Source organism: Emydura macquarii, unplaced genomic scaffold (assembly GCF_026122565.2).
Source record: "Emydura macquarii macquarii isolate MOO-44397 ecotype Brisbane River unplaced genomic scaffold, CSIRO-AGI_Emac_v2 contig_509, whole genome shotgun sequence".
Lineage (NCBI taxonomy): Eukaryota > Metazoa > Chordata > Testudines > Chelidae > Emydura > Emydura macquarii.
This window is the reverse complement of record NW_027130646.1, coordinates 1,036,014-1,057,947: the sequence shown is the minus strand read 5'-3', so window position 1 is coordinate 1,057,947 and position 21,934 is coordinate 1,036,014. Positions and strand designations below refer to the sequence as shown.

Sequence of the window (21,934 nt, the reverse complement as noted above, 5' to 3'; positions counted from 1 at the left end):
AAAGCTACCAGAATGTTAGGAAATGTTAGGAAAGGGAGAGAGAAAATACCATAATCATAGACTCAGAGAAGAGGAGGGTTGGAAGAGAACTCAGAAAGTCATCTAGTCCAACCCCCTGCTCAAAGCAGGACAACCCCAACTAAATCATCCCAGCCAGGGCTTCGCCAAGCCGCAGCTTAAAAACCTCTAAGGATGGAGATTCCACCACCTCCCTAGGTAACCCATTCCAGTGCTTCACCACCCGCCTAGGGAAAAAGGTTTCCCTAATTTCCAACCTAGACCCCCCCACGAACGCATCCATACTGCACCACGCAGACCTTCTGATTCAGGATCGAGGCTTGAGCTGCATCCACACTGCAAAACGACAGGGCTTGGACCCTGTTACAGCAGGACTCAGGCTTGGACCCATCCTGCTAGCAGAGTCTTAGGGCCCCGGGCTGACCTGAATCAGACTGAGCTGTGTGTGGACAGAAGGGGGGCTTGGGCTCAAACCTGATTCAGAGCCCAGGCTTAGAGTGCAGTGTAGACAGACCCCTGATGTTCTCCCTTCTGAGTCAGTGCTGAATCAACCACCCAGGAACAGAGCGAGGGAGCCCTGAGCATGTTGAAGGTATCACCCATCAGCTGTGACGCAGAGCCCAGCTCCTGGCCACATGGGTTCTCTGAAGAGTCCTGCTGGTGGGGTGGGTAGTTACCTTCTGCCTGCCTAAAAATCCCCTGGAGTTATACTTGGAGAAGTGACTCCTTGTGTCCCTTCCCTCTGTTATGCAGTGTTGCTATGAGGGACTTGATGCTGTGCTCCACACCAGAAGTGGTTGCATTTCAGTGGCGGGGCAGGGATCCGTGTAAGCACTTAGCAAAGCGCTCTGGGATCAGAGGTGCTGTTTCCATGTAAGATGTTGTTACTATCAGATGGGGCAGAAAACCTCCAGGCTTTTGAGTCTCTTCTGATGACATGATGCTGCAGGAGAGTGTTGTCTAGTGGTTAGAGTTACAGCCTGGCAGTCCAGAGATCTGTCTTCTGTCCCCAGCTTTGCCAGAGCCTGACTCCGTGGCCTTGGGGCAGACATGCAGCCTGTGTGTGCCTCAATTCCCTGGCTATGAAATGGGGATACTCCAACTTTGCAAAGCCCTCTGAGATCTCAGTCCAGAGAAGTACAAAATATTCACTAATCATACAGAGCAGTGCACGTAATATCCTCCAAACACTTTCCAAATGCAGACTAATTGATCTTCAAAAGTATCCTGTCTAGGCCACAGTAATCATTCTGGTCTGTAAATGGGGAAACTGAGGCACACACCCCAACGGTAGCGAGTGTGTCGATAGCAGACGTAGGAGCAGAACTCATACACTCCTCTACAACCGCCTGCGTTCAGTTCACTAGGCCACACTGCCTCAGCTACTACAGGCGTTCCCCTCTCTTATTACGTGTGTAAGAAAATCTGCTTACGCACGCTAGGCAAAGAAGGGGGCTGGGAAAAGCTGGTGTGAATCCTGGTTTTAGCGGGGTCAAAGTCAGTGTGGGATTGGCTGACACCCCTTCTCATCAGGAAATGAGCTCCCCTGTCGGCACGGAGCAGGGCGGAGGTCATGCAGCAGAGCTGGCGGGGAGGGGCTGGTGTGCGCTGCACTTCCTTTTGTCAGGCAGAGGAGTCAGGAGGGAGGGAGATGTGGAAGGAGCTCTTATTTAATCCCGAGGCCTGGTGGAGTCTCATTTGTGTTTTGCAGTGGCAGGGCCTGTTTGTTTAGGGTGAGGGGAAGCAAATATTTAAGGGTGCACGTTAATCTCTTGCTATCACGGTCTGGGCTGGGGACAGGGTGTCTGTGTCACAAATGGTCCCCGGCTCCCAGCCACGATCATTTCAACCCTCCCCGCTGAAATGCAGCCACCTCTGGCAGCCGTTCAGCAGCGCACAGCATCTTGGCTTGGGCCAGGAAGTGAATCGGGCAGCCCAGCATGACATGGAGCTAGGCGTGGGCACCTGATACAGACAATACACAGGTGGAATACCAGCTGAAATGAACATGGCTCGTGCAGAACACGCCCTTCCGGGGTGGCAGTCACACAGACCGTGCATGCAGACAGGCCAAATGTACACGCAAAAACAGGACACTGGGACAGGGTACATGAGGCATGAATAAACTCAGACCTGGACGGATGACACATGCTGCAGAAATAGACACACGCTTTAGTGAGGGGCCATTGTCTAATCTCTTTCTACAGTTCTCTGCCTGCTCTGAGCCCATGGTGCTGCCCTGCGCAGCTCCCAGATTCGCTGCCTTGAGCTCCAGATTAAAATCTTCCCTTCAGACACAATCTCCACTGGAAAACCCGTCTGCAAGCGCCTCTGGGCCCTTCCCTCCCCGTCAGGTCTTTGTGTAAAGGTCTCTCAGCCCGACCCCCAGTGCTCTCACACACACGGATGAGGCAAAAGCCTGCTGCTCGGCCTGACCCAGGCGCCGAAGCGCCAACAGCCTGCCGGGGGAAATCAGTGATCGATAAATATCGCCGGGCGCTTTCGCTGGAAAGCATCAGGGCCGCACTCACGCAGCAGCGTCCCCGTGCATTCCCTTCCTGGGCAGAGTCCGTCCATTTCCTGCCACCCCCGTGCTGCCTCAGGACCCCCTCAGCAGGGACAAGCTGGTCTAAAAACACCAAGATCAAACGCTCCAGCTTCTGCAGAGCTCCCAGCCCCCCCCCCCCCCGGCTCCTGGCAGCAACGCTTGGGGGAAGGGAGGCAATTCATGACCCAGCTGTTCCTCTCCCCAAATCTTTGTGGCCCCCTGGCCATGGCAATACTAGCCCGGCAGGCCTGTGCGGGGAGGAAAGCCATCCAAAGCCAGGACCGCGCTCGGAGGCGGCTCAGATCCATGCTGCTTGGCTTGCTCTGCCAGCTGTGGGGGGCGTCACTGGCACGCCGTGGCATCTCACGCCTCTTCTCTGAGCCATGCCACCTGCGCTGGAGGGCAGGAATGGGGCGGGCAGCAGCTGGCTCCACCAGCTTTACCGCTCTTGGGAGGAATGGCTTGGCGGATCTAGCGTTTTCCCCCTGTGCCCGCTGGCTGGTGAAACTGGCTTTCCAGCAGCACACAGCAGCCGGAACATGGGTCAAGGACCTGGCCCATCTGCACAGTGGACCAGCCTCCCCTCTGGTGTAACACTGTCGACGTCAGTGGAGTTACACCAGGGATTAATTTGGCCCTGTGCATCCAGCCAAGGGATGCAGGGCTCTGTTAAGGGGGCCCGTAAAGTCCAAGGAGGGTCGCCTGTCTTCTCCCGGCCAGCCCCAGAGGAGGGACTCCTGCTCCCGGCTCTGCGTCATGCTGTGTGTCCGAGCTGAGATATGGCAGAGCACACGCTGCCGCCTCTCTGCCCGGGCAGCCCTGGTTACCGTGCAGCAGCAATAGTCATTGCTACCTTCCAGTCCAGAGCGCCCTCTATTCCAGGATCTCCATGCTCTCACGGCTCCACTGTACGGCAGGGATTGCCCCCACGCTACAGATGGGGAAACTGAGGCATGGGGCCATTACGGTCCTGATCCAGCAATGACTGAAGCACGCGGTTAAGTACTTTGATGGGTCGGTGACTTGCACAAGGTCCTCTAGTGAGTCAGTGGCAGAGCTGGGAACAGAGCCCAGGTCTCCTACCAGCCAGTCCCTCCTTCTCTAGCCACTTGGCCTTGCTGCCTCCCTTTGTATAAGGAGGAGGATTGCAGGATGCACGGGTAATCCATCCCGCAGACAACAGGCGTCCCTCCTCCCTCCAGCAGGGCTACAAGTGGCTCCTTCGCTGCTGGTGGGGGCGGGATAGAGCTGTGTGGTCGGCGGGAAGCCTCCTTTCTACAGAGGGCGAACTCCCCTGGGGGTTTACCTCCACCGGCCTATTGTAATCGGTTTCCTTTCGGAGCAGACACACACAGCGCTACTGCCCCGTGATGTGCTGGCGCGACAGCTCCCAGGGGGTTACAGAGCACACGCTGGCACAGCACCGCACCGCCGGGCTGGCCTGGGAGGTGCACACGGCTCTTGTAATCAGGCGAGAAGCAAGATCCTGGGACAGGAAGCCATCTGCTCTGCCAACAGCACAGCTGCCAGCTCACCGTAACCGTTACAAGGGTCCTGTATCCATCCTGGCTGGATTCCCCCAGAACCGATCCAGCCCCTCGCCCCAGCCCCAGGTTCAACACGAGCCCCGTACAAGCAGCGCCCCAGAAAAGCTCAGCTCTTTGTCAGTTTTCAGCCTGAATCTTCCCCCCACCCCAGATCCGCGCGCCCGGGGGATTTGAAAGAATTCAGTCCCAGATCCAAAGCGTGGCCTGAGCTACACGTCTCTAACTCCAGCAACCTCCCAAGGATACATCCTTTCTGGGGTCTTGACCGGAATGACCAAAGAAAGGTTCTGCCCGGCGCATGCTGGCACAGGGCTTGTGGTTGTGGACACCCACGCCACGACAGAGCGCCGAGTCGGGTAAATGTCAAATCCCCTCGCCTTTACGAAAGGAGATCTCAGTCGTCGAGGACACGCCAGCCAGCATCGTTGCTGGTTCTGATGCAGCTGAGACAGCGGAACTGGGATTATTAGCAGCAGAAGCGGGATGAAAGTAACACCGAGAGGCTGGGGTTTGGGACGCCACCGTGCGAGGGGCCGTACAGACATGAAGCACGGAGAAGCCAGTCCCTGCCCCAGGGAGCTCGCAATCCTGGGTGTCCACAAGTAACTGGGATACTCCCCGCCAGACCCGAACGAGGCAACTCTGGAAAGCTCCCCAGAAACTCTTAATCTGACCAGATTTCCAGAGCAGGGTTTGGTCAACGGGCGAAAGCATCTGGACATTCAGGAGCTGCTTCTACGCCTGCCTTGAGTTCTCCTGCCGTGAGTCGTTTGGTGTTCAGGCACCGGGGCAACGGGCCGTGGCGTAAGAACCCGACTGGAAGAGAATCCAGGGCTGTTACTCGCTTGCATTTCTCTTCCGTTTCCCAAGACTTCCTGCCTCTTCTCCCTCCTCCACCCTATCGGGCACTTTGGACCCATTCAAAGTCAGGCAAGCTTTGAAACACACGGTGTTTCATCCCAATCTTATCGAGCCACCAGGAATTTCTCTGCTGATTATCAAATTGCCTCTGCATGGATGAGCGACAAGGGGCTGGATTGAGGTCAAATAAATCCACCAAACCTTCAGCTGTCCCCTAAACGTACCCTCCTTCAAAGCAGATTCCTCCGCCCAGCCCCCACAGACGCTTCGGGCTTCCTCCAACTCCACAGTCACAGCACCAGAGAAGATGAGAGTTGGAAGGGACCTCAGGAGGTGTCTAGTCCAACCCCCTGCTCAAAGCAGGGCCAACCCCGACTAAACCATCCCAGCCAGGGCTTTGTCAAGCCGCACCATCAGATTAGTCCCAAACCGATGGGTTCAGGTTCCACCCGGGCCCAGATCTGACCCTGACAAAGAGCAACTGACTCGGAGAGGCCATCGCCTTTCTAACCGGCTCAGTTCGCCCAGCCCTGGGCTCGCTGCATCCCGCTCACTTCCATGCCGAGGAGCTGGGGTGTCCTGCAGCGAGGTCACCGCTGGCACTGTGCCGAAATGCAGACCGTGGGCTCGGTGAGCAGCCGCCCAGAGTGGGAAGAGCGAGCCTGCATGTCGGGAAAGGAAAACAGCGGGCGGCCAGTCTACGGTAGCTGTGTATGCCCCACTCCCTGCGGGAATGCAGCTGAAAACTCAACAGATGTCATTATCCGTCCATCTGCAGGACTCGTACGGCTGCCCTGTTGGAGCACCGCGCTGTCTTTAGCCTCACACCCCCACAGGAGCCAGGCCGGGGCTGTGATCCCCACCGTACAGGTGGGAAACTGAGGCACAGAGTAACTAAGAGACTTGCCCCAAAGTGTGTGTGCGCGGCGGGAACAGAGGGGGCGGGAACAGAGCAAACCACCAAAGATTGAAAACCAGGGAAGAAATTCTTTCATGACAGCAGTGTTGGAAAGGCTGTGGTGGGAAGGTACATTGTTGAATAGCATTGGGGTTTTGTAACAACATGGGCAGCGGACAAATACTCCTTCCACTGAGCCTGTCTGCCCCCCCCTTCCCCCCCGACCTGCACTGGATTTGCACTGAGATCAGCAAGACCCAAGGCCTAGATCCATTACCTAACCAACGTCCGGCTGAATGCTTCCCGATGGTGACCGCAGAATTTGGAATGGAGTCGACTTGCTATGGGGCTGGCCACCCACGCCGGGCCCTTGGCCAGCTCTCCCCTCCATCGGCTAAGATCCTGGGGGAACTATCCATGTCCTTCTCAAACTCATCCACGGCCCAGCGTCGCCCGGAGACCAGCCTCAGCCGCGAGAGAGATGGCAGGCTGGTGGTGGACAACGCAGAGCCCAGGGCTAACGTTATCGTGAAGAACGCCGGGGGTTCTCAGCAGAGGGAGCCTGGATTGAATGGGCCATGGGGGCAGCCCCCTTCCCCACCAGAGCTGCCAGCATTTGAGATGGGGGGTGGAAGTTGTCTGCTCTGTGGAGTCCCGAGCAGCTGTTATTAAAAGCAAGATTGGGCTCACCCGGCCGTCACACCAGCTCAGGCTTGATCCAGGACTCAAGAGCCACTAGGAAATCCTCCAAGACCCAACAGAGCCGCTTGAAACAGCTGCCGAAGCTCGGGTCCCGCGCCCCCAGCTGTGCTGACGGGCCTGTCTGTGATGGGGCGCCCCAGGTGTGTGTGTGCCTGGGCCCGTGACAGGAGGGGGAGGAGAAAGAGAGAGAAACGAGGGGGGTTTCCAGGCTGCGGTAGTGGACGGAGAGATGGGAAAGCACGGTGAGGGCAAGGCGAATGGCTCCAGGTCAGACAGCCCTGCCTTACAATGAAAGCATCTCAATAGGAAGACAAGAACTGCTGGCCCACACCGGGTCAGGCCAATGGTCCATCCAGCCCTGTATCCTGTCTCCGATGGTGCCCAGCGCCAGGTGCTTCCATGGGAACGAACCGACCAGGGCAATTGTCGAGGGATCCATCCCCTGTCGGCCCCTCCCGGCTCCTGGAAAGGCTGGGAATGTATTTAGCTGATGGAAGAGACGGTTAAGGAGTGACTTGACCCTGGTCTGTCAGTACCCACGTGGGGAGACGATTTCTGCTAGCAGGGGGCTCCTTAATGTGTCAGGCAAAGGCAGCCCCAGAGCCAGTGGCTGGAAGTTGAAGCTAGACAAATTCTGCTGGGCACCAGGCGTGTCTTTTTACCAGGCCTGGGCGGGGCAGTTCTGAAGCCTGGAACTGAGGCTAACTGTTAAGGCTAACATGGTAGGAAGCTGGGATGGGGGATACAGAAAGGGAGGCGACCGGCTCGGAAGATGGTTTCAGATAGACAGGAAGGGGCAGAGGGGGGAGCAGCAGCAATTTGCACCAGGAGAGTTTTGGCCAGGAGGACAGGCGTTGCAGGGTCAGATTCGCTGTACGGCAGAAAGACGGAACGGCACGGATGTGAGAGGAGGAGGAGCCGGGGACATGGAGACGGGGGAGAAGCAGAGAGGGTTTTGGAAGGAAAAAGAGGGAGCTCAGTTTATGCACAAGATCCAGAATCTAACTTGGCTTCAAGGGGACGATGCTGATTTCCACCAGCCAAGGATCTGGTCCGGAATTCACGTGACCAGCTGAGGACACAAACGGCCTGGCCGGTGAACTACGCTAGACACAGAGGGAGCTAACGGCAGAGCAGGGGAGTAGCCCTTGATAAATGTTTACCATTCAGGCTTTGACCCAAGGTCAGCGGAGCCTGCCCAGGACACAATGCGCTGCAGGATGACAGCAGCACATTACAAATGGGCCGTTTCCTCTGCGGAGGAATGCCGAGGACAGCACCCCCGCCTCTGTGCTTTCCTCCCGGCCGAGGACGGAGCTGGGCCGTGGCACTCGCATCTTCCGCTCGTTGTGCAGAGCCGCGGCAGCACGACACGGGCACGCGACCGCCTGACAGCGGAGGCGCGATGCTGATTGACGCCAGCTGCGGATCTGAGCCGTGGCCGACGGCGAGGGAGTTACCAGCCGACACCAGCCACTGATCCGGGCCAGTGGCTCCTGTGGACTGACTCCTGCTTTACCCCAGTAAACCTCCAGACGGATTCTTTGATACAGCAGTAAACAACTTAACAGCTACAAGGCCTGAGTCTGACCTCCTTCAGCCGGGTGTAAATCAGGAGAAATTCCACCTGCGCCGGGGAAGTTCCACCAACGTCGATCAGGAGTGAGATGAAAATCCGGGCCAGGCCCACTACGGTGCTGCATTGACATGGGGACCACCAAACAGATAGGCAACATCTATACCCTTGTCTCCTAGCCTGTCCTGATAGCAAACAGTTCCTTTCCCCCTTTCCTTTTCAGGGGAAACTGAGGCACACATAGGCTTCACAAGAATATTACAGAAAATTCCCACTTCGTCACACCGTTTTCTCTGTCTCTTTTACAGCATTTAGCCAGTGCGATCTCACCTAGCCGTCAGGCCAGAGGGCAGCAGCATCCTCTGAAGAGCCCTTTGAGTGGAAAGTAGCAGACACCAGACCTTCTCTCTACCTGTTTGTCACCCCTGCATCACGGCAGTGTCTGAGCATCTCCCAGACATCACGCACAAATCCTCACACAGCCCTGCGGGGAAAGACGGAATCATCACCCCCCGTTTCTACAGAAGGGGAAACTGAGGCACAGAAAGGGGCGCTGACCTTCCCAAGGTCACCCAGAGCAGGCACGAGACGCAGATCTCAGTCCCAGCCCAGTGCCTTCAGCCACGGGACCGTCCTGCCTTCCAGCTCGGAGAACTCCAGACAGGGGGAGCATCGCAGCGTTGAAATCTTCCAGGCTCCTACGTCACTTACGCAGCTGGGGAGGGGGCAGCGCGGGCAGGGGACGAAGAGCGCAAATCCCCTGTCAGATGGAGGCCGGGAGCTTTCAAGCAGCTGCCGGCTCGTGCGGCTGCCTGCTTCATTACGACGTCAGCGCTTGATAGAGAAATTGCACGGCAGGCTGCACCGTGCTGACCCTTCGTGGAGCTGTCAGCGGAGGGGTAGGGGGCCACCGGCGCCTCGGGGGCGCTGTGCCACTCCAAAGCTGGCCTGGCTGCATTTAGGAGCTGGAGGGGAGAAGGGGGCGCAGAACCAAGACTGGAAGGGGCGACTTTTCCCTCTTGATTCACCGTTGCCTGTCTCTCCGGGTGCTCCATTCCTTTGATAATGGAGACAGTGCTCCGGAGAGACGCTCGGTGCTGGCCATGATCCCCCTTCGGTGACTCCCTCCCCCGGCACCTCACTCCTGGCCTGGGGCCTGCCGGAAAGCCCACAGCAAGCCAATGGAAAGGCCCCCCCACACTGGTCTGGATCAGGCCCCCTGGAGCACAGAGAGATTCAGGCTGAACATTAACCCTGCAGATGCCATGGTGCCGAGTCCCCGTCAGCGACCCGTGCGGTAATGGAGTCACTCCGGATTGACACCCGGGGAAGGGACCGGAGAACCCAGCCCTGTGAGTCACACCGGCCTGGTGTTCCGTCCACATTGCCCTTCTCAGCCGCCCTGGAAATCAGCCTTCCTGCCTTTCTCTCCCTGCTGGCCGCAGCTGGAGGACCAGCTGCCAATCCGCTCCTGCGTTTAGGTCACAGATGGATTTGGTTCAGAGGGTCCCCCTGGGGCTGTACTCAGGCTGCCTGGCCCTGAATGTGCCCATTGTGCATGGCCCAGGCGGGTTTCGCAGGTTTGCGCCATCAGCTATGTGGAAAATGTCTCGGCTCAACAAAAGAAATCCAGGCCGGAGGAATTTCCCAGGTCGCCGGAGCCGAAGCTGCCCCGTGCTGTGTGAGCCCCTTCTGCGGAGCGTTGCCCTTTAAAAAGACAGCGCCACAGATCCCAGAGGCGCCTACATTCCTCCAGTCTGGCAGACACACAAAGGCCGGAGCCGCCATCTGCAGCTGCCTTCGGGCCACATTACACCTGTGTGTAAATCCACAGTGACCCCACGAGCTCCCTTCAGATTTCCACCGCTGTCACGGAGATCAGAATCCAGCCTTCCAGTGTAACGCTTCTGCTGGCTTTCCCAGCCCTTCTTACCCGTTTTCCCTGCTTCAGGGGGGTCAGCTGGCAAATCTTACCCGTTTTCCCTGCTTCAGGGGGGGTCAGCTGGCTCCTGCCCTGGCTCACCCGTCCTCAGCAAGAACAAGGTGCACTGTAGGAGCTTCCTCAGTGGAGCCGGCTGGTTTAAAAGCCCAGCTTGGTTTTCAGATCCCAGGAGGAGTTTGCAGGAAAGGCAAGGGAGAGAACTCACCCAGGAGAGGAAATACACAGAAGCCCGTGATGCTGACGATCCCAGCGGCCAGAGATCGTGATGGGCCAGTTGACCGCTGAATCGGTGCCAGCGAAAGGGCAGGGCACAGTCCCTCTGACGGGACGTATCCACAGGTGGCTGCTTTTCTGAACACAGCCCCACATCCGGCTTCACTGCCAGAATCAGGCCCTGATTCTGCTCCCACCGAGCCCAGGCAGGACCAGCAGCATGAATCAGCGGCTCCGCAGAGGGTCAGACTAGAGCAGAGGTTTTCAACCTGTGGTCTGCAGACCCCTGGGGCTCCACAGACTGTGTCTAAGATTTCCAGAGGGGTCTGCACCCGCTTTCAAAATCTTTTAGGGGTCCACAAATGAAAAAAAGCTTGAAAACTCCTGGACTGGATGGTCACAACGGTCCTGTCTGGCCTTGGAATCTATCAATCTGTGACCCTCTGGGGCAGGAGACAGAGCATCAACAACCACAGGCGCGGGTTGGGAACTGGAGGGCCAGTCAGAGCACAGCCTGGAAACTAAGCAGCCATTGCTCCGTTTACACGGGCTGGGGATCTGGATGCGAGAACACAGCCCTGGGGAGAATACCGCTCTCAGGGAAACGCTTTTTATGGCCATGGCCCCTCTCTAGCAGCCTCAAACCCTGATTTCCCAGCTTGAGACAGCCGTTCCGGCCGGGCAAGGGTGGAGGGAAAGCTGAGGAAGCGATGGATGGATTACATTAAAGAAGATGGGCTGCAGATGCACACCTCTGTGCCACCCCGGACAGACAAAGGTGGTGGTGGACGCTCGCACTACGACTCGGCGGCCCCAGACGATGGGCTATGGGGAAGAAGACGACAACAGAGATGGCAGCGTAAGAGAGCTTTGGAGATTCGAGAAGGGAAAGAACCCGACTGTAACGATCTGTTACTTCCATGGTCTGGCCGGCCTTTGAGGAAGGGAGTTTACAGCCAGTTAGATGGAGCAAAACTTTAGTGGATGTACCATGAAGAATGATCCGGTGCCGGCCCTAATTGCCTGGGTGACCTGTGACTCCAGGATTCAGAGCCAGATGTCTCAGAATGGCTGCGAGGGAGGCGATAAACGTGGCTCGGGCCGTATCCTGGATGACATCGGAAGCAGCCTGAAACTTTTGGCCCCCAAAACTCCCTCTGATCCTCAGCGGCTGCGCCCCCGGTGTTCCCGGGGAATCCGACTGCTCACTGCCCCGCAGCTCTCCCGCCCCTCCAGGGTCTGACTGCGGGAGAAGCTGTTTCCCCCCCCCTCCCCCAGATGGGCTGCCCACACCTTGGGAAGGGCCCATCCCCAGGAGATGCCCCGTCCCGTTCTGCAGGCAGCCCACCAGGGCCAACCACCCTGAGCTCTGCTGCGTGGTGCTGGGCCAAAGGAGAAGGAAGCGAGAGTCTCTGCGCGCTGCGTCGGCGCAGACGGCCACGTGCCTTTCTTGGTGGAACCCCACTGAGCCCCGCCAGGGACGAAGGTGGCCCAGACATCCCAGCACTCAGCTTCCTTCCTTCCACGGCACATCCTGCAAGTCACCCCCAAAGCCACCCTGATGGGTTTGACGCCTTCTGCTCGGCCCACATCGCCAGCCTGAACACAGCTTGACCGCTGCTCATTCAGATGGCCCCTTCACTGCAACCTGTGGAGACACAAGAGCAGCCGGCGTGGCCGGCAGTGCCCTGGTTCTTGCTCTGAGCGCAGGTCTAGTCCCTTCGCGGGCTTCCTCCTGCCTTCAGACTTCATGTCCCAACCTGGCCCACATGGCTCCTCCTCAACTCCTCCTCAGCCCGCTGCTGGTGTCCTCCTCCGCGTCCCATCTGGATGCCTCTTTCTATCCCTGTGGCTGGGGTTCCCTCCTCAGCCCTGTGCCCTCATCCTGCCTCCTCTCCCCATTCCCCTTCCTCCCGCAAGCTCTCTTCTGTCTCTAGGCCCTTCAGCGACGGGCCAGCCAACCAAGGGAAGATCAAACCCACCAGACCAACGCAAGCGGGCGTCGTCCGAGGTGTCCGAGCTGGGTTGTCTTGGCCTGATTTGGCGAGGAAGTTCTTTGGGGTAGATTCTAATCCCTTATCCAGTGTGTACCCGGAGTCACAGCAGGGGTGAACTTGGCCCGTCGATTTAGTAGGCGCTGGTGGCGTGTCACAGTCCCCAAGAACTTGTGGGCGAGGCAGCCTTTTCCTGTCCCTGGGGGCTTTGTCTGCAACACCCCACCCGCCCCCGCTCAGCCAAGGGCGCCACCCCCCCGACTCCGGTTTGGAGCTGGAAATGCCCCATACCGTGTCACAATGTGCCCCTCCTGTACCCGGAAGAAGCCTGAGCTCAGAGATGGAGGAGGGCGGTGCAGGGCTGAGTGGTTGCTCCAGGACTCCTGGGTTCTCTGCCGCATACTGCTGTGTGTGATCTTGGACACGCTGGTCAGCCCTCTCTGCGCCTCCATTCCCCCTCTAGGAGACGGGGACAATATTCTGCTGCTCCCATGGGAGGATGCGAGGATGGACGCGTTGGCGCCGAGACCCTCAGCTGAACAGTGCTCGACTTGTCTGATTGCCTTTGAATTGGTCTCAGATGAGCCTCAATGCCAGAGGGTCGCGCTGGTTCCCCGGGCAGCTGGTGTTCTCCAGGGAACAGCTTCCTTGGGAGCCTTTCAGTCCTGGCCAGGCCAGAAGCACAGCCTTTCCCAAGGGATTCTGGCTCCGGGCCCTCCGTCCCTGCCGTAAAAGATGCAGACCGGAGTTTCTGGCCCACGTTCGGCTCCGTGTTCAATACGCCCAGGTCCAGCTGCCCCCGTGCGCTCCCCCGGCGCCTCCTGACACCTGCCTGTGAACAGCTAGGTTGACGTCAGTGCAACTTGGGTTAGAGTCACACCTAGAGACCAGGGCCCCATTGTGCTTTTCAGACACACGCCGTGAGACAGGCTCTGCCAGAGGAACTTGCATTTGGACAGCCAAAGGGAGCATGAGACACGGGGACCCGAGGCACAGAGAGATGAAGGAACATGGCCAAGGTCCCGCGGGGGTCTGTGGCAGAACCTTGAATTGAAGACAGATCTCTGGAATCCTTCCCCGGTGCTTTAACCACTAGACCAGCCTTCCCTGCCTTAGGAAAACCACCCTTCCCAATGTAACGCCCCCCTCACCCCCGCACTGAAGCCAGGATCACGGCTGGTCAAGCGCCTAAACCCCCCCTCTGGAGCTCACTCCGGAATAACCGATGGCCCATTTCCCGTCAGCCCATGTGAGGTGGGGTAGGAAGGCGGGTGCATTTCCAGCGCAATGGAAAGAAGCGACCCTGTCCGGCTTCCGAGAGGCGCATTGTGTGCAGAGGCACTCCCCCCCCGGCCCTTTCCTCTCCAGTATTACCCTGCTAATGGGTTTGTGGCACAGGGAGGATATGATGCAGATGCAAGAGACAAATGAGTCTCTGGGAAACCGACAGCCACCTGGCCTCTCCAAACGCTCAGTAACACTCAGCCCCTCCGGGACGCCTGTCTCGAAAGCCCGGGTGCAGAGAAGACAGGCGATAGCCTTCACAGAACCCCTCCCCCCCCCACAGGAGGGAGGAGCTGGGCTAGCTCCACAGGGAAACTGAGGCACAGAGGCGTGGGGGTGTGCTCAAAGTCACCCGGGGCTCAATTCTACTTCCAAAGCACAGGCCTGTGTTGGGTGTAGCCAGCGGTGAGCTCCAGGAGGAATTCCACTCTGGGCTTTCCCAAAGGCAGCATACCACTCCCCCCCACCCCCCCATGCACCCCACCGGCTTTGTAGGCTGCTGAGTCGTGGGGAGCAGACGCAGGAGGCGGCGAGGGTCCGCCTGCCCTTCCCCCTCCTCCTCCACTCCCCCCGCAGCACGCTCCAGCAGCACACCTCAGCGTGGGCGCCATCAAATCCATGCAGCCCGACTCGGTTGCTTAGAGTTCAGCGAGTGCGCAAGAGGTTTGCTGGATCAGGGCCGCGTGGCGCCGCAGAACAGAATCAAGCCGTCCGGGGGAGGTTCTATTCTACGTGGGCCGAACACAGACCCGGTCAGCGGTTTCAGAGGCATCAACAAATCTGTTCATCCCCCAACGCCCGTCCTCCTCTCTGGGCTGGTTTGATTCCCTTCCCCCCGCCCCCACGAGATCCTGCCTTCCCAGTGCCTGTCAGCTGTCAGGGGGCCACGTCCACCCCTGGATTAGAAGCCCCAGGAGAGAAGGAGCAGCCCTACTCCCAGGAACATGAGGAGCGTCCGCAAGGTGAATGGCCTAGCTCATGAATAACAACTGGGGCTGCCGGGAGTTCTCCTTCCTGGCCTTCTCCCTCCTAGGACGTGTGGGGCGTGGAAGGTGGAGATCTGCAAGAGACTCAGCGAGCCAGCCATCCTCGACATGGTCCTGTGAGCTGGGAACCAGGCGCTACGCGAACGCGCCCCGATGGACGTGCAAGAACCTCCCCCCAGAAAGCGTCCAGGGGCCAACGTCTCCTTTTAGATCTTGGAAGCCACAGGGATTAGAAGGGGGTAAGGTGACAGAGAGGAGAATTTGGCCCATGCTGGGGGAAGGAGGAGCGAACGCAGTCTTCGACCCCCTAAGGAAACGGCGCTCTTCTGCCCTCCCCTAGGCTCGGGTGGGCAGGACGTGCCAGGCTGCGGCTATGCCAGGCTGACTCACTCCGGGAGCTCCGCGACGCACACCTCTGGAGCGATACGGGGAGATAAGGCCTGGCGGATGATCCGTTACGCAAATAGAGCAGGGAGCAGCTGCCAGGTGAGCCAGCGATAAAGCCGGATGTGCACTCCTTCCGGGAGGACTTGCCCACTGCGGGGCCGGGGCCGGCTTCTGAACCTGAGAAGGAGAAGAACCCAGGCGTCCTGCTCCAGCTCTATTCCCTGCCCGGGGCTGGGACTAGAACCCAGGAGTCCCCGCATCCAGCCCCCAGCTCTGACCACTACAGGACACTCCCTCCCAATGCCAGGGCGGGAACCCCGGAGCCCTAACTCCCAGTCCCTTGCTCTAACTGTAGTAAGAGCAGCGCTCCCTCCCAGAGCTGGGAAGAGAACCCAGGAGTCCTGGCTTCCAGTCTCTTTTCCCCAACCACTAGATCCTCCTTCCCTTTAGAAAATGCTGCTCCCCGACGCGTCCCCTGGCAGACCTGCCCAGCACCCAGGAAGCCTGCGATCGACAGAGAGGAAACGCGGTTGTAAAATGCACAAAGGGCCGGGGGGAGGCAGGTGTTAATATTTCACATTTATTCGTCACTTCAGAGTAACATTTGGGCAGCCTTTGACATTGCTCTCCCCGAGTTCCAAACCACCGAGCGCTTGTGGCGTGCTGGCTTTGTGCTGTCGGGCTCCTTGGCCCCTCTGCTGCCGGGATCCCAAATGTCCCTCCTGCTCCTTCCTCTGCCTTGGAATTACACAGGGACCGAGCCCCCCGGCTATGGGGCTGCCAGCTCTCCCCTGAAAACAGATCTGTGGATCTTTCCCATTGTTTTGTCTGAAGGGCCCTATATCAAAGGGTCAATCACAGCGTGCAGGGCGTACTGCTACGGACGGGCACTAGGACACCTGGGTTCCTCCAGGCCCCCTTTCTGTAACGATTTCCCCTTCACAAAGGGCCGGAAGGTGCTTTCTATCTGAAATTAAAGTTTGCATCGCCCCAGTCATGGCCCGGTTCCCCATTGTGCTAGGTGCTGTACAGATACAGAATTAATCAGTCCCTGCCCCAAAGACCTTACAGCTTAATGACGTACGGGACACAGCAAAGCGGGAAGCTACCTCGGCTCGGTGCTGAAAAGGATCTGGGGGTTAGAATGGAGCACAAACTGAATATGAGCCAACAGTGTGTTGCAATTGCAAAAAAGGTGGATATGCTGGGGTGTTGTGTGTAAATGCACGGGAGGTGATTGTCCCCCTCTGCTCGGCACTGGTGAGGCTTCAGCGGGAGTCCTAGGGCCAGTTCTGGGTGCCGCACCACCAAATCCCTGCGACAGAGACAGGCCAGAGAAAGCCCAGAGAAAGTAGAGCCGAAAGAGTTCCAGAGCTGGACGCACCAACGCGACGGGAAGGGGACATGCTGCAACCCGAACAGCTGTACTGGCGCCTGGGTGTTGTCTTTAGCTGGGAATAATGCACGGAGGGGACGGTGCCTCGATTCCCCGCCTGTCCTCCTGACAGACACACACCTCACCCTCTGCTAGGACCAAACCTCTCTCGCGGGAGCGCTATTAGATGCGTTCCTGCTTCCCTGATAGCCACCACATATCAATGAGGCTTTGATTGATAGCGGTGTCAGCAGGTAATTCCACAGGGGCTGCCAGCGAGCGGGACTGGGCCAAGCTGTTATTTCAGGGAGAGAGAAAGAACAGATGTGACGGGGCCCAGCTGCAAGCAAGTTCCTTGCGGTAGCATCCTCAGATTAATAGCTAGCGGCAGAAGAGTGGTTCTGCCTGGAAGACAGAGTGATGGCTCCTTTAGGGTCACAGCAATTGCTTTACGCTTGGCCATGAGGATCTCTGAATGAAAGTGGGCCGATCAGGGGCTGGATCGATGGGTAAATATATTAGCTGCCTTTCTGGCGGGGAATCAATCATCAAAGGCATCTGCTAGAGACCAGCCCAGACGCTGGGAATCCTCCAACAAGATGCACCAGAGCAAAGGATTTATAAAAGGCTGGCGGCACAACCCAGCCCTGCCCTGCTTTGTGCCATCAAAGACGGAGTCAAGGAGCTGCATCTATTTCTGGCTGAGATGACACATTCCTACGGACAAGGGCAGCTTCCGCACCGGCGCTTGCTAGCCAGGGCTCGGTCTGCGTGCTTCAGGGCCTGAGACGAAGCCCGGGAAGAATCTGCCCTGCCCCATATCCCATGTCGCTCTGCAGCCTCGCACCAGTGCAGCTGGAGTATTAATATAGGGCTAACATGCCTCTCGTGCCAAAGACTCTGAAGCTCCCGTTTCAGAGGCAGCAGGTGCAATGGACAGGGCGCTGCACCGGGTGTCAGGAAGGCTGGTTTCTATTCCCGGCGCTGCCACTGACCTCAGGCGTGACCTCGGGGCAAGTCATTTCCCCGCGCCCGTGCCTCAGTTTCCCCCTTCAGCAAACAGCCTGAGCTCTGAAAGTCCAGCGGGGCGTCGTCCGGCTCCGGCACCAGCACCAGCGTTACTGACTCTGTCCCCCCGTGGCCTGGTGCGGCTGGGTCCTAACCTGATGGCGCCCAACGAACCGGGCAATCCCCCAGGCTGCGCACTCTGCCCCATAGCCCCCTCCGCACCCTGCCAGCTGGCCCTGCTTCCTGGTGGTCTGGGCACTGGACTCAGGGCAAAGAGCTTCCCAGCGCGCTGCCCAGCCAACGCTTGGCCTGGGACTGTTGTTAAAACGGCAGGTGATACTGGTGTCGAACCAAGCGGCGGTGCCGGGGCGGTGCTCTCACCCCCCTCCATGCTCGATGCACGGTGCTGTCACCATTTGGGGTAAGGCAGCCCCTGGCATCCTAGGTGCGGTCCTGCAGCCTCTCCTGCAACATCAGGGGCAGGACCCCCACTCCTGCCACCAAGGCAGATGCAAATAGAGTCATAGGCATTTATTGCTGATAACCAGCTGCCAGGGCGGGGGCTGGAGCCCCATCCTGTTCAGCCCCACCGTATCTCACACAAGCAAAGGGCGTGATCTGTCCCACTCACGGCTGGGACACACAGACAGCTCGGACCCTGCAACTGCCGCTGGCCACTGGTGCTACTCCTTCAGGCCAAGTGGCCGCTGCCCAGGGTTGGGAAGGGGGGACCAACGGAAGGGGGGAAAAGGGGTTAAACTTACACGGAAGTCAAAGGGGGTGTTGTGTAGTAACTAGATCAGGATTTAGCCCTCGGTAAAGATGCAGGCCCCAGGAAGGGTGGTGCCCCAGGCGTCAATCCTCCCTAGACCCCTAAATGATTTTCGCTGCCCTACGTCCCCTTCTCTGTTTCTAGCCCCAGACGCTGGACCCTGCACCAAGCGAAACCTCGGCATGTTCTCCAAGATCAAGGTGGAATTATCACCCGCGAAAGGCATGTACCAGGAGTCTGCCCCTCTGCACCCTCTTTCCCCCTTCGGTTCTCAGAGGGAGGGCTGAGAGAGAAAACAAAAGACTGGTTCTCCCACCTCTCTTGTCTGCAACACATGCGGTGCCGGGACAGGTAGCCTTCAGCCCAGGTAAAGGGGGAAAATACTTGTGGGAGCCACTTGTTATAGCACTGACAGCCCCACGTCCTCGGCCTTCAGGGCTGCAAAATTCGTTCGCTTGCTTGCCGCACTCTCTCGAGAGCTAGCCCCTGCTGACTAGCTGGAGACGGATTCATAAGTGGGGTGATACCGGCTAGTCAATGTCAGTATCGTTGTGGAGATAGAGGCGGGTCAGTTTCACGCTCCAGGCCAGCACCCAACTGGTTTGGAACCCATATGGTAGGTGATTATAGATAAAGTCACCATTAGTCAACCAAATGGACCCTCTCTTACACACACACACATGCAGACATGCCCCTTCACCTCCTCGTCAGGTCACCCCACTTCAAAGGAGAGCGCTGTGTCCTCCCAGATTCCCTCCTGTCAGATCATTAAGAAATCATCAGCACCGCGGTCTTGATCCACGGCCCTCAACAATTTGTGACACTGTATTTCCTCTTCCCCCTGCCCCAGGAAAGCGCTGGACACACTGGAGCCTGCAGACTCATGGTACCTGTAAGCAAATTAACATCTCCGCTAGGCAGAGCAGGTTTCATTATCTGAAGGATATCAGCGTGCCTGGCTCTGGTATTGTTTGCTTCTGTACAGTAGCCGCTTTTGGGCTCATTTCCTTTTTCCCCTTCAGAAGTTCTCAGTTATTCATTGTGTGCTGTTTTCCTTCCCCTCTCTTTGCAACACACACACAAAGAAAAAAAATCAAATCAATACTACTGAATATGCACCAGTAATGCTGCAATGGAGCACACAAAAGCTCTTTCCCTGTCTTTCACACACTCTTGTACTCGTTTCTTTCTGACATGCCTGCAAACTTTGCAATAGTACCTGAAAGTCATGGCCCAGGACCCATTGCGCTAGGCACTGTACAAACTCAGCACAGTCCAGTGCTTCTGTTCTGCCTCAGACACCAGAACAATAAAACTGAAGGGTGGCAAATTCAAAATGGATACAAATGAAATGCTTTCCTGTAATTGGCCTGTGGAACTCACTGCCACAGGATGCCACCAAGACCAAGAATTTAGTAGGATTCAAAGAGGGACTGGACATTAATACGGATAACAAGAATAGCCAGAGTTACAGTTAATGTTAAAAAAAAGGACTGGAAGGGAGATCAAACTCATGCTTCAAGGCTTTAAATGGATCTCTAACCATCAGGGGTTAAAATAAATGGTTCGTGGAAGGCATATTATCCCACATCTGCCTGCTGTGGAGTTTCTTGCCTCTTCCTCTGCAGCATCTGGCACTGGCCAGTCAGAGACAGGAGACTGGGTTGGACGGACCTTGGGACTGATCCAGTCTGGCAACTCCTATGTGCAATCAACTGGTGATAACAGGGTCCCTAGTAGACTTCACGGAGGCTCTTCTCCTGTCCAAACGTCGGCCTTGACCAAGGCTAAGGTTGTGTGGGCGGGGAGGGGGACAGAGCTGTGAGCACATCCAGCACGCTAGAGGAAGGATCGTCTTGTGTTTACGGTGTTGAACCAGGGCTTGGGACTCTCTGGGTTTAATTCCTGGCTCCATCACCGGCTCTCCTGTGTGACCCTGGGCACGTCCCTTGACCTCTCTTCCCTGCCTGCAAAAGCCCTGTCTATTCAGACGGCAGGATCTCTGGAGCAGGGCCCATCTCTAGCTGTGTGCATGTACAGGGCCAGCGCAAGGGGACCTGAGGCGGACACATCGTAATACTTGCGTGCTGCTTCGCAGCCTTGGTCAAAGACACTGGGCTCCGCTCAGGGGGAACTGGGTGAAGTTCTCATCAGACTGGATGATCACAAGGGTCCCTTCTGGACCTATGCCTCGTAATCTGGGGTGCAAAATTTACCCCACTGTTGCTCCAGTCAGGGATCTCCCCGAGATCTCCAGGCAGGCTGGAAGTGGAGACAGGAATGGAGACCCTAGAAGTTTAAGGTCCTGCTCCCACTGGGGTTTGCCCCCTGACTTGGATGGAAGCAGGATCGGGCCCTGGCCTCTCGCTGGTTTCACTACTTGCCTTGTGAATACAGACAACCCGCCCTGTTCTGCTGGGGTGGCTCACGTCCTGTGCCGTGAGAGGCTCCGGCACAATACACAGCGGAGAGCACAGAAATCAGACCAACGCCCAGCAGTGGCTAAACCCAAAACTGCCGAGGAAAGCGGTCATCCCACCCCAACACCTCTTGGAGAATCCCTTCCTGACCCCGATGCGGTCAGCTCATGCCCTGGAGCATGAGATCTGATTACCTCCCAGAACTCCAGCGGCCACTCGCTGTGGATTCACACAGCTTCTGACCAGCAATGGCCCCGCTGCCAGCTCAATACTGGCCCCTCTGCAGCCAGGGGGGTGGCAGCTCAGACCCGGCGGCTGGTTCTGCTGGACCTGCAGCAGGCAGCTCAGTGGGGGATCTCCGGGATGTTCAAATAATCACAATTTTAAAAAAATATCCCTAGTTTTGGCACACGCCTGAGCCGAAGGCGCAGCATAACCCGGCCCCTGCAGGGGAAAGGGACGGATCCTCCGCTGGCATAAATCAGCGGGGTGCCCTGGTTTTCAATGCCAATTTACACCTGGTGAAGATCTGCCACCAAAGTCTCCAGGGAAACCTGCAGAAGAGTCTCTGACAGATACAAACACACGCCGGCTACCGCAACTTGCAAGGGGTCTGTGTGACACACCACAAGTTCACAGAGACACACCCGCAGAGCGCCGGGGGGGGGGGGGGAAGAGGGGAGGACAGAACTTGCAAAAGCAGCTGCCTGGAGACAATTCAGAGTCATCTGCACAAGGACAAGAGAAGAGGAAAAGTGCAGAAGAAAGCAGGGAACTGAAGATCCAGGGTGAGAGCAAAGGGAGAGACGAAGGAGCTAGGTATGAGCAAGGACTAGGAATTCCAGGGAAGTAACAGGAACTGCCCTCAGCATTAATAATCAAAAGTGAAGGGTTTTTAGCCTTACACTGTCCTGGGTGTTCTCCATCGTCCAAGCCCATCACCAGCCCCCCAGATGGTGGCAGGGATCTCCGGACAGGGCAGCTTGCTGAGGCAGTGAGAAGACGCGGGGACCCTCTCTGCAGGAGACGGGGCCGTCCTGCCCGTTTCCTCCAGTCCCCAGCTGGAATTTCACTTCTCCGCTGCCCTGGTCGACCTCAGAGGCAGAGGCTGCTCCGGGCGGCTCTGCTGTCACAGGCGAGCTGATCGCAGCCCGGGAGAGCGCGTGGGGTCCACACGGCGAAGGGGCGGGGGAGGAAGACACCAGAGCGACACCCCGCGCTGTCTAGCAATCCAACCAGGCGCATGGAAACTCGCAGCCTCGCTGCTTTCAGCCACATTCCCTCCCTCGCCCTAATCGGGGGGGGGGTGTGTGTGGTGGGGGGGGGGGGGGTCATATCTCCCTTTCCAGCTGCACCAAGAGCAGCTGCTCAGCCTGGACTCGTGTGTCACGTGTGCTCGTGTT

At 57.7% G+C, this 21,934-nt stretch overlaps 1 protein-coding gene across 1 annotated transcript in view; it reads right to left on the bottom strand.

Moving 5' to 3' along the window:
* PDE2A (phosphodiesterase 2A) overlaps positions 1 to 21,606 on the bottom strand; it is a 207,778-nt gene extending 186,172 nt beyond the window's left edge. Inside the window, exon 1 of the mRNA XM_067539088.1 lies at positions 21,437 to 21,606. Coding sequence (XP_067395189.1) covers positions 21,437 to 21,457 — 21 coding nt within the window. The 5' untranslated portion in view covers positions 21,458 to 21,606. The remainder of the gene's footprint in view (positions 1 to 21,436) is intronic.
* Positions 21,607 to 21,934: the final 328 nt, after the last annotated feature.